The following is a 15,739-nucleotide window of genomic DNA, read 5'->3' as shown; positions in this document are numbered from 1 at the left end:
AGTGCTGGGGGACACCAGGTAGAGTAGGGCAAGGCCTCCCAGTGCCGCCCAGATGACAATGACAGGAAGAAGAGCTTCCATTCTGCCACCCTACACAGGAGTAGCCTCAGTCAGGTGACACCAAAGCAAACTGAGGCCAGGGATGGGGTCAGTTATCCATAGCAACCACAGCACACCACATCCTGCCACATACTGGCACCCTGCTCTGGAATAGGGACCTTCCTGCCAGGAAAGGGAGGTAAGGTGCTTGCTCTAGGCCTTAGAGTCCGGATGAGGCAAGAGAGTGGACAATTGGGCAGCATGGTGGCACATGCCTGTAATCACAGTCAGGAGGCTGAAGCAGGAGTACTGCTGAGAGATCAAGGCCAATCTATGCTACATGGTCAGGCCAAGGGATTACAGGCATGCACCACTATGGCTGGCAACCTGCTAGCTCCTGAAGGCAAGAGAGCTCATCTCAACCTGCTTCTGGCTCTGAGACTCAAGACTCTCAGCTGAATAAAGGGACAAAACTAAGACACAGAGGGCCTGGGACCAGCCTCCTACCGGCAACTCACACCTCGCTGCTGCAACACCCATGCCGAGCTCCTTCAGCCACTCTTCAGACTGTCTCCCACTGATCCTGAAAGACACGTGGCCACCTCTTCCATAGTCATGGGCACCTGAAAATGCAGGTTTCTGGGGCCTGTGACCACCTCAGAGAGCAGCTACAACCAGTTCCCGTTTCCCCTTCCTTCCTCAAAGCAATGGCCAGTACCAGCTCCTCCGTTTCCTCTGCTTCACACCAAGGGCAGAAGCAGAAGCTGGGAGACCTGGGTCAGTGCTTTTGGGGTCCTTTCCACTCTGAGGCACAAGTGTGTCTTCTGTCTACACAAGGGGGCTTGGTGGAGGGGCTTTCAAGTGATTTCCCTATCTGAGCCTATCCCCTTCAGAGTTCATTCTGGAATAAGACACACAACTGCTGCTGCACAGGTGTGTCCATCTCAGCCATTCATGTCACCTGCTAGAACTGGCATCTCACTTTCCTTCTGCTTTTTTTTTTCTTTGAGACTGGGTCTTACTATATAGTTCTAGTTGGGCTTGAACTCACTATGTAGCAAAGGCTAGCCTCAAACTCATGGCAATTCTCCTGTCTCAACCTCCTGAGTATTGGGATTATAGGCTTACACCGCTATGCCTGGCATCCTCCTGATATTTTTGAACCCCCTTGCAGTTGATGCCTAGCCCGTGGCACCGAGGCCAGACTTCAACAGCCATGGGCTTCTTTCCACTCTGCCTAGAAGGAACTTGAGTCAGGTCTTGTACATTAGGGGCCTCACCCTTGTTCCCTATAGGATCCAGAAGTTTCAGTTGCACAGCTGGTCCTCCAGGTTCTCCAATCACAGCTGCAGCAGCCCGTATTCCTGCAGCATGGTCCCCAGCACAGCCCACGTGCCCTCCAGCTGATTCCTGAGCTCCACAGCCATCTTCTCACAGTTGGCCAGCTCCTTCTTGACTGTCCCCATGTGGTCCTCCAGGCTCTGCAGCCCGGAATTCCATCTTCTTCTCTATGGCCTGGACAGGGGCTAGGAGGGCCAGGGAGGAAATCTATCTGCAGACTGGATCTGTGCCACTGAGCCCCTTACATTAGATACAAACAGGGAATCAGCTGCCAGTAATCACTCCCAGATTCACGATGTCACACTCCCCTGGAAAGGAACTTCCAGGCACCCAAAGGCCCTACCTGACACTCAAGGATAGATGCTGGACCCCACTGGAATGAGTGGACCAAGATCAGGGGTGATGGAAAAGAAACAGCCAGCATTATCCCCAGGAACTGAGAAAATCTGCCACGGGTGCAGTACATACTCGAGTGGCAATCTCAGCATTCACCATCTCCTAGGGTACCCCTGCCCATAGCTGGGCTCAGAGGTAAATGAAGAGCCCTGTCATTCTGACCTCTGTGATCTCTAAGCCTTTTCTTCCCAGGCATTGCCTGGTGTGTTTCTTCCTGTCCAAATATATCTGGTATCTTGTCATCAGCCCTGAGGTAGACACTGCACTGAGAAGCCAGGCCTATGGAAGTCGCCCAGAACTTGGCCCACCACCTCTCTTGACACTGCAATCATCTGCTGTCACCCAGGCCACAGAAAGATTCCATCATTGCTTCCCTGACTCCCAGGTGGTGGTGTGGATGAAGGGCACTAATGTACAAAAAAGCACTGTGGGTATAGGACATTACCACACTACCACTGTGCTGTTGGAGAGGGGGAGGAGAAAGGGACATAAAAAGAATTAAGATGTGTTATGTATGTGTACCAACTTCTGGTGATAAAGGTTAATCACTACAGTCTTCGAAGTTAGAGGCAAACACCCACACCTCCTGGCAATTCCACAATTGTGGCATCCAGGAATGTCTCTAAAATCACTGCAAACCTCAGCTCTTCAATTATCCTAATCAGGGAGAGACTCTGTCCAAGCTAAACTGCAAACACTAACCAAAGTTCTCTGTAAGGTAAAGGACCTTACATCAGGAGAGACCTCTGGAGAACCTCAGAAAACATCAGGCAGGCACCAGAACCCATCTTGACTCAAGCTGGAACTCAGGTCTTCAGGACCATGGGTCCTGAAGGCAAGGATGGGTCTCTCAGGCAGGGACATGACGCTGGCCCGGAGGATGCCAGCACCCAGAGTAGAGCAAGTGCACTGTCCCCAGACTATGACCCCAGCCTCAGCTTGTAAAATGACAGCATGGTGGTGGTTGTTTTTGAGGTCCAGGACGCAGAGCCCAGAGTCTCTGGTGTGAGGACGTCCACAGTTCCTGCCCACAAACTCACGAGGCCGCTCCACGGGACTTAGGATAAGCAGTGAAGTCCAGTCGCCTCCTTCTGTAGCCGAAGACAGAAACCTAGGCTGGGCACGCCTTGCATCCTTATCCTCGCCCCAACACCCACACACCCTGGCTGTGCCCCTGACTCCAGAGGTTACATGGTGAACTCGGGACGCGACTCTACGTTGTACTCCGTGAGGGCCTTCCTTAACCCTTACCAAAGAAGCTGCAGACTCTGCAGCCCTGCAGTAGCCCCGGCTCTAGCACACAAGATAGGCAACCGCCCGCACTCGAGGCTGGACGGCAGGGCCCACCTCGGCCGGATCCGACTCCTGATTGGTCTTGAAGCGCTGCCCCCTGCCCATCGTCATCTCCTGATTGGTCCACTTGGGAAGGCCCGCCCACACAGCGTGCACCCAGCGCTTTAAGCACCGCGCAGCTGCCATCACCGCGTGGTGTGTGTGATTACCGGCTCCAGTGGTCGCATCCCGTGGGAAGCGACCCTCTCTTGTCACCAACCCTGACTGATCCCGCCGACCCCCTATCCCCGGAAATGCGGGAAACAGACCACGCGCACGTACTCGTTTATGCCAGCCTGTTTATTGAGCACCAGTAAGGACAGGGGACTGCCACCGTCACAGTTCTTAAGCCTTTAGGGGCTGGGTATTTAGTTCAGCAGCATAAGCGCCTGCCTGGCAAGTGCGAATTTGATCCCTGGTGCCAAAAAAGAAAAAAAAAAAAGTTCTTAAGCCTTCACAGTTCAGGCATCTCATTTCTCTTAAGCAAATGAAAGACCCACACCTAGGCCCAGCGTGAGAAGGAACTTAACCTCATTGTGGAAGTGGACTCCTGCATCAGACAGCCTCCTCTGATTCATTTCAACTTAGACAACACTTGAAACCTAAGGGCAAACTCAGCAGGCCTAGCCCTGAGCTGGGCAAAGCCAATGGAGTGCAAAAATGAGACACCTGAGTTTTGGGCATAGAACCTTTGCAATTTACAGGGGCATTTGGAAAAGCAAGCCTAGCCCTGGGCATTTCCTACCACCTCCTGAACACCCAGACTGGTTTTTGCATTGGTCCCAGCCTGCAGTGGCTGCCTGTCTCTGACTCCTGGGGTCCCCAACAAGGCCAAGCAGGACCCACAGTGCAGGAGGGTGGGAACGCAGGGGAACTGGCACAGACCTGTGTTCTCCTCCCAAACGTGACAACAGTGTTATCATCTGGCCTCAACTGGCAAGGGTCAGAAGAACAAGAAGTGGCACATTTAGGAACCAGATACCCAGAACAGGCCAAACAAGACAGCAAGCTGTCAGCAGGGCTAGTGGCTGTCACCCAGCGCATGTCTGTTCTACAGACAGCACTGTGACGTGATTATCACAAGAGAAACAAGCTTTTCTCAAGATGCTTCTATAAGGCCTAATGCTATGGCCTCAGCTTCCTGAGATCAAATCTGTACTTTGGTAAAAAGGCCACCAGCACTCAAGCTCCATCCCTGAACCTGGTGGGTGTAGCCTGTGCTATCTAGAGGAGAAAGGCCCTTCCTGAGGGATTCTTCCTGGGAGGAAAGGCCTGGCCATCACCATGGACCAGAAAGGAGGCCCTGAGTTTGGAAGGAAGGACAAAGCCAGTCTTCTACTTTGTATGGTGCCCCTACAGGTGACACTGACAGGACTGAGGTGAGGCAGGTGGCACTGGGGCTGTCAGTCTCTTAGACAGGAACATGAACTCTGAGGTAGCTGAAGGGGTTTTCTCAGACCTTCCTGCTCAGTTTGACCCCAGAGCCCAGGTGGGTTGGCCCAGGTGAGGGGCACCCTCTCAAGGCTGGTCTTCTAGTGCTTACCCTGCACCCCCTCCAGACATCTGAGGTCCAGTCAATACAACCTGAGAGCCACTCCCTCCTGGCTCATCTGACAGTGGGAGGAAATAATAAATGAGACTGCTCTGTGGCCTGGAGCCACTGTGGGCAAAGAAACCTGTGCTTCTTGGGCCATGAAGAGCTACCTCAAGGCCATAGCAGTTTGGACTCAGCTTCTCTTCTCAACTCATAGGAGCACCTGGTCCCCTTTGCAACTCTACACAATACTTGCAAAAATATTAGGAAAGCTCCTTAAGAAGCAAAAAGAGTCTCAAAGTAGCCAAGTAGAAAATGCAAATTTCCCTCAGACCACCTGTTCATTCCACTGCTTTTCACATGGCCACAAGCAGACTGTGCAGTCAGCCCGTTCCTTGAGGTCTCTGTGGCTCCATCTGAGATGGGTCCGATGTGTGGTCCTCTTGATTCTGGTACCAGCCAAAGTTACTTCCAAAAGTCAGCATTCCTTACACCTGATGAAATGCTTTATAAGCCAGGAATGTAGAAGAGGCAGCAGTGTGACACATTTGAGAAATGGAAGCACCTAGTCACACATGTACACTGACCCAGTACGGTTGATGCTTCCCATATGCATGAAAAATGTCTCTCTAAAGCCATCATCATATGAGGAACCAGATAGAGGTGCACGGCAAGGGTCTGGAAACAGAGCGCAGGTGCCCAGAGGGCCACGGGTGTCTGGCGGGCCCCCCGGTGTCAGCCCTCCTCCATGTGGCCGGGCCCCTGTAGGGGCCCCTGTCCCCGGGTGTGAGTCTGCATGTGGACAGACAGGTGGTGATTGCGGTTGAAGGCCCGGCCACAATGGGGGCACTGGTAGGGCCGCTCACCTGTGTGGATGCGCTGGTGACGGAAGAGGTCTGAGGGCCGGCGGAAGGCCTTGCTGCAGTAGGGGCAAGTGGGCCAGCCCTGGCTGTCACCTGTGTGCAGGCGCTGGTGCAACAGCAGGCTCCTACGCTGCTGGAAGAAGCGCAGGCACTTGCTGCAGTGGTACACTTTGGTAGCCATTGGCTTCCGCCCAGCCAAGACCTGGGCTGCCAGGGCACGGTGGGCCCTGGGCTCCTCAGGGAGCCAGCGGATGACAGGGCCAGGTACTACCACCTCGCCTGGCTCCAGGGTGGCATGGCTATCCCTCTCCCGCTCTGTGTGGCTCCGCTGGTGGATTGTCAGGTTGATTTTCAGGCGAAAGCTCTGTCCACAGTCTGGACAAGGGAAGCTACGCTCCTGCCGCCGGCGAGGTAGTACCTGGGGCAGCTCCCCAACAGCTCCTGGTGGCCGGGGCAATACCTGGGCACGACGCTGCATGGGACCTCCAGTCTGGTTTCTAGGCCCCTTGGGGATTCTACACTTGGTCTGGCTTGGGGACCCCAGAATAGGCTGCTCTGGCATTGTGTCATCCTTGGATGGAGCTTCTATCTTAATGGCCACAGCACTGCCACCTGCAAAGGAAGCAGCACTGGTAGAGTCAAGGACACCAGGAGAGAGCAGTGAAAGCTGCAAAGCCAGGAGCCCAGGAGACCCTGGGTCAGATCTTCCAGATGGACAGGAAGAAGGAGAGAGATCCAAGAATTCTAGTAAGAGTAGTTATTTGTAAAGGACAAGGAGCCTGTAGGCCCTAACTGCCTCCAGGGACACCAGGGACCCCAGCAGCCTGAGGACACTATGCTCCACTGTTACAGCTTATGTCTAAGTGTCCCTCCCAAAGCCACAGAGCACCCTCTCATTACTCACCTGAACCCACACTGGGCAGACTGTCCCTGAGAGGGGAGGCTGTTGGGGCCCCCTCTGGAAAGTCTCCCTCCTCTTTAACCAGGGTGCTCGCTGGAGGGCCTATGAGAGACAGATCCTGTGAGCCTGTCCTGATCCTTGACTGCAGGGTGGATGAACTACCTTCTCACAGCTACGTCCAAGCACCCACCAGGAAGAGGGGCCTCAGGGTCACACTCAAACCCACAAGGACCTGGGCTCATGACTTGTCCTGCATCTCACTGAGACCATGATGGGCTCAGGAGGGCAGAGGTCCAGGTCTGCCAGGCAGGGACACTGTCCTCAACCCCACATGCACAGGTGGAGCCCACACCAAGACCCAGGTTGGCAGGGCAGAAGCCCAGAAAACGAAGGGCTTTGCCCTCCTGTGCAGTATGGAGGAAGCTAGCCCGCTGTCAGGCTGGCGGTCCAGAGGAAATATGGGGCTAGGCCAGTCGAACATATGCTGAGGCAGTGGTGCTCTGTTCAGGTGTTTTCCTGCACCAACAATGCCTGCCTGTACTGCAGGCCCCCTCCCAGGAGCCCAGTGGCTGCAGGACTACCACCTCTCCTGTCCCAACAGCTCCAGCAAAGATCCCTGCTTCTGTGGTCACTCACCAGCAGGGATCAGCCCTGCTTCCTCATCCTGCTGCTGCACAGGGGCGAGTCCTTCTTTGGGTTCCTCCTGGGTGAGGCTGACGGAGCTGGGAACCTGCTCCGGACATGGAGTGGGACCTGGAGAAAGCAAACCAGTGACACTGAGCTCAACAGAGGTCTTCCAGCCAGATGGCTGGGGGCTTTCTAGCTAAATGTGGGCCCATGAGGGTCAAGGAGCATCAGACCCCACACAGGGTGTGACTCCGGTGGCTTCACCCAGTCTAGCAGCTTGATTCTATCCACAGTCTCCCTATCCAGCAGGACTCTGCACAGCACTATGGGGACCTCAGCAGGGTCCATATCACTCTCAGTCACGTCACAGAACTGGGTGGCGGGATTCATAGTGCAGATGTAGCCTGTGGTGCTTGCACATCTCCACAGATAAAATGTCACGTTTGAGACAACTCTTCAACCCGCACATGGACTGCTCACACCAGAGTTCACACAAATGTGTGCTGAGAGCCCGAGCCGTGTGACCCTAAAAACCTGTTTGTCACTAAGATTTACAGAGATGCTCCGAAATGAGCCCCTTCCTACAAGAAACAAAGCCATTTTGTTTTGTTGTTTTAAGGGAAAAAATCTGAGAGAAAGAATCATACTATGAGCAAAAAGGTCAATGGTGAAAGAATCAGGTGATGACTCTGTCCCAGCAGATCAGCTGTGTCATTGGCCTAGGTGTGCTGAGAGCAATCTATAGCCAGAACCCTGGCCTGTGCTGCGGGACACCCAGGTCACTGGGGAAATCCTCCCTCCACATCACTCATTTTAAAGAGCGCCCCAGGACTCTGACGAGTATGGCCTCCAGATTCCCCGGTAACATACAAGGAGCAGGTACCAGCTGTGCCCTGGACCTAGCTGGAGACACAGGGGCAGCAGTGTGGGACAGATGGCCCTGCCATCATGCAGGTAGCAGGAGGTGGTGAGGACGCATTTGCACTATTACTGTTAACAGCAATCAGCCTGCTTATTATGAGATGCTCCCACCTCCTGTTCAACAGTCGCCACCACAAGGCTCACAACAGCTCCCTTGAGACTGTGCCCTTGTCAGCATGCAGAAACCAATGATCCTGAAGAAAAGTGCTGCCAGCACTGCCAGAGATGGCCTCGGACCCAGCCCAGCCATCCTGCTCTAAGGGTGATGCTATCTTCCAGCTTCTAGATCATCTGTCATGCCCTCTTGGCTGGGACTCTGCACCATCACCCCCAAACATGCCCACACTCACCCGGCATCCTGGGGCATGCTGCTGGCTCCCCACCGCCCTTCTCCTGGCCCCACAGGCCTTTGGGCCAGGGCTCTTCTCCTCTCTCCATCCGGGCAATGATGTCTGGTTTGGAGATGGCATAATCTGCAAAAGGATTGGGGAGGGGACGAAGAAAGGGCTGGGTGCCAGCTGCCCACCAAGAGGCTGAGATGAGCAAAGAGAAAAGAGCAAAGCAAAACCCAAGTGCAGAGGCCACTGGGACGGAAGCCAGCAGCTCTTGTGTCCTCACCAAGGGAGACCAGGGTCTCATAGTTGCCCTGCATCACGTGCTTGTACAGCTCCTTCTGCCAGTCCTCCAGCTTGCCCCACTCCTGCTCGGAAAAATACACGGCCACATCATCAAAGGTCACAGGCACCTGGAACAAGGGTCACACTTACTCATTCACATGCTGGCCACAAGGTCCATGGCCTCTCCACCCCAAGGCACCCAAAGGCTACCTTGGGGACCTCGCCCTTGCTCCCGGGGGGCAGCCGCAGGATCCAAAAGTTTCGGTTGCGCAGCAGGTTCTCCAGGTTCTCCAGCCGCCGCTGCAGCAGCCCGTACTCCTGCAGCAGGGTCCCCAGCACGGCCCACTTGCCCTCTAGCTGGTTGCCGAACTCAGCGGCGGTCTTCTCGCAGTCCGCCAGCTTCTTCTCCGCCGTCCCCATGCGGCCCTCCAGAGCCAGCAAACGGGTCAGGCAGGAGTCCACCTTTTGCTCCACAGCCTGCGTGGCGGCCACCACAGTCCACAGTGTGATCTCCGTGGAGTAAAGGTATGAGCTCTTCTTAGTGGTCGTAGGGGAAGATGGACAGGGCGTGGAAGGTTGCTGGTCCCCCATTGGCTTTTCTGTCCCTCTGGAACCTGCTCATGAGATGAGAAAGAACAGTGATCACCAAAATTATACACATTAACATTATGATATAAAATCTGGCAATACTATTATTCACTGTTCAGAGTGATATTAGTCTAGTCTCTTAAGTTCAATTTTAGCACTACGAAAGGAATAAGAGACATTATGGCAATCATTATTGACTTCCTCACTGTCAGATCTTGAGAACCTAAAAAGCCTTCATCATCCTGTAATGATTAGTTCTATAATATACAGTATGTATTCAATGTGTGCGAAGATGGGGACAACTATTTGGAAGAAAACTAGAGACAATAAGATAGATAGTGAAGATCTCCAGTGGACTTGCTTTGAAATCTGCATTTCTTTAAATTGTTTCTTTATGAACTGTTTTGTTCTGTTTTGATATATTTAATCTTACCCTCTTTAAGATAAAAAACAAGTGTGTACGACTGATAACCATATTACTAAGTTTTTTTGTTGGATCATTGAGCAGAACTGTTGGTACTGTCACTATTTGAATGTCACTTTGTATTCTTTTGTTTTGTAATCTGAACAACTACTTCTTTTTTTTTTTTTTTTTGTCTTTTTCATTTTTTTATCGGTACCAGGGATCGAACTCACCACCCCATGCTTGCAAGGCAGGCGCTTATGCCGCTGAGCTAAATCCCCAGGCCCTCGGGCAGAGTTTTTAATCACCCTCCAGGTTCACTGCCACATCTAGAGAACAGAGGGATCAACAGTACCCATGCAACAGGACTGTGAGAATTAGTGAGACTCTTTGTAAAAAGCATACTGTGTGATGTCTTACACTAAAAAGTGTGCACATAGTAGTAAGTGTGTGCAGACTGTTTACTGGGCTGAAATTATGACAGCTGTGGACTGAATGCTTGTGTTTTCCCCAAATCCGCATCATTTTTTTGGTTTTAGTTCAATTTGGTCTTTGAGACAGTCTTGCTATATAGTTCAGGCTGGCTTTGAACTTCTTTTGTAGCCTCGGCTGGCCTTGAACTCACAGGGATCCTCTTGCCTCAGCCTCCTCACTGCTGGGATTACAAGTATGTGCCACCGCACCTGGGTTCTATTCCCAGCTGTGAATAACAGCATATGCCCAACAACTATTTACTGAGTGAATGATTCAACAGTTATGGGCAGGTAGAAAAATACATATGGTTCCTTCTTCTTCAGGAGAAAAGTCCTGCATAGAAATACAATCAGAAGATCCAACCATGGTGGCTTATGCCTGTAATCCTAGCACTTGGGAAGCTAAATCAGGAGGCTCCTTGTGAGTATGAGACCAGCCTGGGATACAAAGTGAGCTTAAGGCCAGCCTGAACTGTATGAGACCCTGTCTCAAAAAGACAAAACACGAAATCCAATCAGACCCAGGCTTGGTGGTACACACCTGTAATCCCAGCCCTCAGGAGGCTGAGGCAGTGGCACTATCCTAAATTCAAGCCCAGTCTCAATGACAGTTCAAGGCTAGCCTGAACTATATAATGAGATCTTGTCTCAAAAAAAAAACAAACAAACAAAAAAAAAAACAATGGGCCTTCAGGCTCTATTTCCAAGGATGCAACCAACCCCAGATAAAAATATTTGGAAAGAAAAAATTGCATGTGTAAACATGTACATACTTTTTTCTATTGTATTTTATGGTACCAGGAACTGAACTCAGGACCTTAAGCTTACCAGGTATACTTTTTATCTAAACAGAACAGCTTCACATGTATGTGGCATTTCTACTGTGTCAGGTAGAGATGATTTGGGGTTTGTGGGAGGTGCACAGACCATGAGCAGATCTAGTGCCAATTCTTAGATGAGGCTGGATTATTCCCCACAAACACCCAGGACTGACAGGCTGCATTAACAGGAATCAGGACCAGTATGTGTGTGGGTGTGGGGGGAGCTCAGGTACTAAGAGAGGAAAAGAAGCAGGGAGACGGGGATGGTCAGGCAGATACAGCAGAGGCAGGTCACAGCAGGGGGGCTGAGGATGTCACCTGCACAGGTACAGGAAATTCTGTCCGGCTCCACAAGGCCAAGGCCAGGAACCCATAGAACCCTGACGCTTCTCTCCCTTGCACTCTGGCAATATCGGAGGAAACTAAGCAAACTCTAACAGGAACAGAGACTTCATTCCCTTTAAAAAGCATCCAGGTAATCCCAGCACGAGGGTGGGGTAGGGTGGTGGTAGTGGTGGTGGTGTTTTAAGTAGAAGGATCACTTGCAAGTTCAAAGCCAGCCCGGGCTACAAAGTGAGTTCAAGGCCAGCCTGCACTGCACAGTGAAACCCTGCCTCAAAAAGAAAAAGGCTAAATAAATAATAAAAACATTAAAAGCACCCCAGAAGCTGGGCACAATGGCTCACACCTGTAATGTCAGCACTCTAGGAGGTTGAGCCAAGAGGATGGCAAGTTTGAGCCCCACCTGGGCAAATGTGGTGAGACTCTGTCTCAAAATAAAAAATACAGAAAGAGTTGGAGGCCATGATTCAATGTGAAGGCTCTGGGTTCAACCACCACTATTGGAAAGAAAAAAAAAAAGTCCAGGAAAATGAGCGCCAAGAAATTTCAGGGAAGTATTAATAGACACCACACTTACTGAGCTCCTTACAAGCTTTTTTCCAGTATGTCAAAAACCACCAAAGGACCCATTAGTCCGTATGACCATTAAAATAAAGTGAAAATAAATGACTAAAGCATTATTTTCTCTAAAGTGGGCACATTGCACGTTTTTTTGTACTGGAAATCGAACTCAGGACCCTGCACTTGCCGGGCGGGTGCATATGCCCTTGAATTACATCCCCAGCCCCACATCGTACATTTTAGAACCAATATTCAAATGTGCTGAAGCCGGACGTGGTGATGTACGTGTCCTTGAGAGGCCGAGACAAGAGGATCCTGGAGTTTGAGGCCGGCCTGAACTACAGCGCGAGACCAGGCTCAAAAAATCAAATAAAATTGCTAAAGTAATTTCTAAACTAGGTAAAAAGGGGGTTGTTGCAAGCAGCATGTGGCATTTCTCCCTTAAGAAGCAGCCTGTTGAGTATCTCGGGTAGTATCCTTGCAGAATCCTGGCCTGACCAGGCCCGACTGCCCTGGACGGCGCCCCGGACGGCGCCCCGGACGGCGCCCCGGACGGCGCCCCGGGCCGCCCCTTCCGCACCCAGGCCTCGCAGCATCGGCTTTCCAGCTGCTCGGGCCGCGGCGCCCCCGGCAGGGCCGCGAGGGGTGGGCCGCGCAATCGGGGCCCTAGCGGGTTGCTTACCGGGGCAGGCCTCACTTCGGCGCCGCGGCCGCGTCCTCGCGGGCTCGGTGCTCGGCGTCCTGGGCCCTCGCGGGCGGAGGGGCGGCGCCGCCAGTCTCGCTATTCCCCGGCGGCCGCGAACGGCGTCCCGAGCCACGTGCCCCGCCGGCCCTTTCAGAAGCGCTGCGGGCGGCGGGGCCGAGGGCGCGCACAGCGCCCCCTGCAGGCCGAAGGACCGCGCACCGCGGGCGGGACGCGAGGGGCAGGCGCGGGGCCGAAGCGTCCCCTGCAACAAAGGCCTCGAAGGAGCCCAGAGAAGGAGAAGCACGCGTGGCGAGCACGACAAGGCCAGGAAAAGCAAAATTGTGTTCAACTGCCTTTTAGTTTCCCCGCGCAAACGGAAATATCTATGGAGAAATTGATTTCGGTCAAGAAAGAAAAAAGGCCTGCGGGTAGAGCTTGTTGGCAGAGCGCTTGCCTAGTAGGCACCAGGACCTCGTTTATCCCTGCACTGCATACAGACTTAGAATTAAACTGTATCACCAACTGTGCCATCCCCCGCGATGAGTGTGATCTGCATGTATTACAAACTGGAACTAAGAAAAATAAAAAATAACACACACACACACACACACACCCCACACACACACACACCCAAGCCGTTTCCTTGGATCTCGGCCTTTGGGACGCCTGGGTCTCTCCCTTCCCCCGGGATCCCACCCTACCCCAAATACCCTGCACAGAGCCCCTGAGGTCTCCTGGCCACTCAGAAGCTCTTGCGCGTACCATCCAGCCTGAACACAGTCCAAGTGAATCTGTCTGCAGCAAGGTTGCCTGGGGCATCTTGAATGAATAAGCCAGTCCCTCTAAGAGGTTTTTCTACCACCGTAACCGAGGGCCTCACTCCTCACTCGGGAAATCCAGAGCCCCTGGATATACATTGAAATGTGGTGTGCAGTTTCTCTTTTTCTGCTTTTTGTGCAGTTCCGGTTACCTATAAATCTTGTCTTTCAAGCTGGAAAAATGTCCCTGCTAATTAACCAGCAATCTCCTTTGTGTATTTGTGTTTTCCTGTTTTGTTGGGGGTGAGCAGTTTACTCCCCCAAACGTATGAGCCAAACAAAACTATGGTCAACAAAATCCTTATATCCTCCCTAGCATTTCGGAGAATTGTTAGTAGGGATTTACTTTAAGGGAACACAATCCCAAACAATACTCAACATTACTCATTTTGGAAATTCTAGTTGTGACAACTTGCAAATGTGAGTTGAAGCTACTAAGACCCTTCCTAGGATTTCATCAAGGGTCAGTTCAATACATTAAAGACTAAAATACTGATAAATGCTGACTTTATAAAGTAATAGTTAATGTCCAATGCAAGCAGCAAAAGTCTGCAACATGGATTGGAGGAAAAGTAAATGTTAAGTTTTTAACAAGCTCTGCTCCAGGAAGATAGCTGTAATTCTTGACAGTTGTGGGATGTGTGCATGCGCACAACAATGTGTTTCCCTTTCTTTCCCTTTTAATTGCATCCAGGATACAAGCCTGTTGGTTGGTTCCTCCCATTGCCAGGGTGGGACTTACAATGTCCACACCCAGAACTATCTTAAACCCATTTAGTTACTGGTCCTAGTGTTTCAGAAAGTACCTCTAAGTCAGTAGTGTGCATACATCTATTTGTAGCACTTGCTACATCTATTTGGATGCACCTGCATCTATTTGGAGCACTTGCTTAAACACTGTTGGTCGCAATTGGCACTGTTTCTGGATCTGAGGCTGAAGGGCGTGGGTGATGAGAATTTTTGCTTGGAACTAATTCCCAGGGATCCTAGTTTAATGAGCTGGTTAGTTTGAAAATGACTGTCTTATCATCTCCCAAAACTATCTACTGTTTTCATGCTGATTTTTAAAACCCTTTGCACTACAACGTGGTTGCCTTATATAGACCAGCCTGGGTATCAGGCCAGGTGTGGCACTGATATAAAATTGCCCACATCCTTAATTATTAATCTTTTATGGGATTGGATTTTTCTTCTTAACCAGCTCTTGAGGATTAGGGACCTCTGGATGAGCAGTGGTGAGCTGCAGGTGCTTGGAGGTTTCACGCCAAGGCCGAGACCCTAAGACTGCTTGAGTCCTTGCAAGTGGCCCAGCACAGCCTGTGCTGCTACAGGTGTCATCAGAGGCTCAGGACCATCCATTCTGAACTTGAATCACCCAGAGTGGGGTCAAGACACTCAAGGGCTCATCCCCCAAAGAGTCAGAGGCAGCTAAAAAGGTTTGTGGAGCCACCTGGAAAGGTTCCTCCGTTCAGGGAGGTCACTGAGGTCAGAATGAAACAGGTCAGCAGGGAAGCAACAGGGAGTCAAATCCTGCCCCGTGGATGCAGTGCTCCCCACGGCAGGAAGCACTGTGCTGTTTGTGAGGATCACTATGCTGGAAGTCCACACGTTCAGGGGGCACCTCGACATGGTACCCATTTCCAAAGCATCTCATCTGCAGACACCACCTGTGACCTGGTCTCTCGCCCTTCCCTCTGCTGCTGTGCTGACAGGTCCCCACTGGCTCCTGCTTGGTCCCCCTCAGAAGCCCAGAGCCCCAAAACACACACAGTGACTCTTACTAGGTTAACACTCCCTGATCAGAGATGGAGGCTGCCAGTCTGCATGGCGCTGCTGAGCCCTGCTCAGCACCATCACCAGTGCTCACTCCTCTCCCCAACACTAGAGGAGCTGCTGTCTGAGCCTTCCCGGGGCACGTCACCTCCACATAGGACGTCCTTGCCATCCACAAGGGACAGTGCAGTCACCTCTTAGAGAGGAAGACAGGCATAGAAGGCAGTCAGAGAACAGGTCCTTCAGCACAGCCACATGGGAGGAGGAAGTTCTGATGGTGAGTCCCATGTTTTATAAAGAACTAGAATCGAACAGAGACATGGAAACGCTGACACCAACTTGACTGTTAAACATTGGCTACATAGATAAAACCATCATAATGTCCCCATAAACACATACACTTACATCATTGATTCTCATCTTCCCAATGTCCCTTGTCTACAATAACTGTCTGCTGAAATTTTACAGCCCTTCAGCCTTCCTGAAGATGCAACATTTTCTATTTTGTCTTGGCTCCCCTAAACAGTGGTTAAGCTCACAAGATCTTTTACCTACGTCCTTCCCATGGGAAACTGCATACACTAAGGCAAAACAGAATACTGTGCTAGTCTAGGACAATGCCATGCAAAAGTAAAGGACAGGAAGAAAACTAGTTTTTGTCTTTTTGAGACCCTAGTGCAAAGACTACATTTGTGTGTAAACCG

The 15,739-nt window shown here is 51.6% G+C and overlaps 1 protein-coding gene across 10 annotated transcripts; it reads right to left on the bottom strand.

Annotated features, from left to right (window-relative positions):
- Window positions 1-3,390: 3,390 nt before the first annotated feature.
- Znf783 (zinc finger protein 783) lies at window positions 3,391-12,897 on the bottom strand. Of its 10 annotated transcripts, XM_063250691.1 has the most exons (10): window positions 12,442-12,610; window positions 8,782-9,185; window positions 8,573-8,699; window positions 8,305-8,427; window positions 7,043-7,159; window positions 6,410-6,508; window positions 5,509-6,117; window positions 5,230-5,320; window positions 4,980-5,136; window positions 3,391-3,523 (listed from the first exon to the last, which is right to left on the bottom strand). In XM_063250691.1, exons 2-9 carry the CDS (start codon window positions 9,160-9,162, stop codon window positions 5,121-5,123), a joined length of 1,563 nt encoding a protein of 520 aa, XP_063106761.1. In that variant the 5' UTR covers window positions 9,163-9,185; window positions 12,442-12,610; the 3' UTR covers window positions 3,391-3,523; window positions 4,980-5,120. The 10 variants fall into 10 exon arrangements, with proteins under 10 accessions (XP_063106761.1, XP_063106760.1, XP_063106764.1 ...); XM_063250690.1 differs by having other exon boundaries at window positions 3,391-5,136; XM_063250694.1 differs by lacking the exon at window positions 5,230-5,320.
- Window positions 12,898-15,739: the final 2,842 nt, after the last annotated feature.

This window comes from Cavia porcellus, unplaced genomic scaffold, assembly GCF_034190915.1.
Source record: "Cavia porcellus strain 051 isolate PalLab524CR breed Dunkin Hartley unplaced genomic scaffold, mCavPor4.1 scaffold_6, whole genome shotgun sequence".
In the NCBI taxonomy this organism is placed as follows: Eukaryota; Metazoa; Chordata; class Mammalia; order Rodentia; family Caviidae; genus Cavia; species Cavia porcellus.
The sequence above is the reverse complement of the archived record's forward strand: the minus strand, read 5'-3'. Positions and strand labels throughout refer to the sequence as shown.

Excerpts from the sequence above, each read along its gene's own strand:
- Znf783 (XM_063250696.1), bottom strand. The coding sequence starts at position 9,162 with ATGGGGGACCAGCAACCTTCCACGCCCTGTCCATCTTCCCCTACGACC. Across the intron at positions 8,700-8,781 it reads GCAAGGGCGAGGTCCCCAAG|GTGCCTGTGACCTTTGATGA; the intron begins GTAGCCTTTGGG and ends CCCTTGTTCCAG. Across the intron at positions 6,509-7,042 it reads AGCAGGGCTGATCCCTGCTG|GCCCTCCAGCGAGCACCCTG; the intron begins GTGAGTGACCAC and ends TGTCTCTCATAG.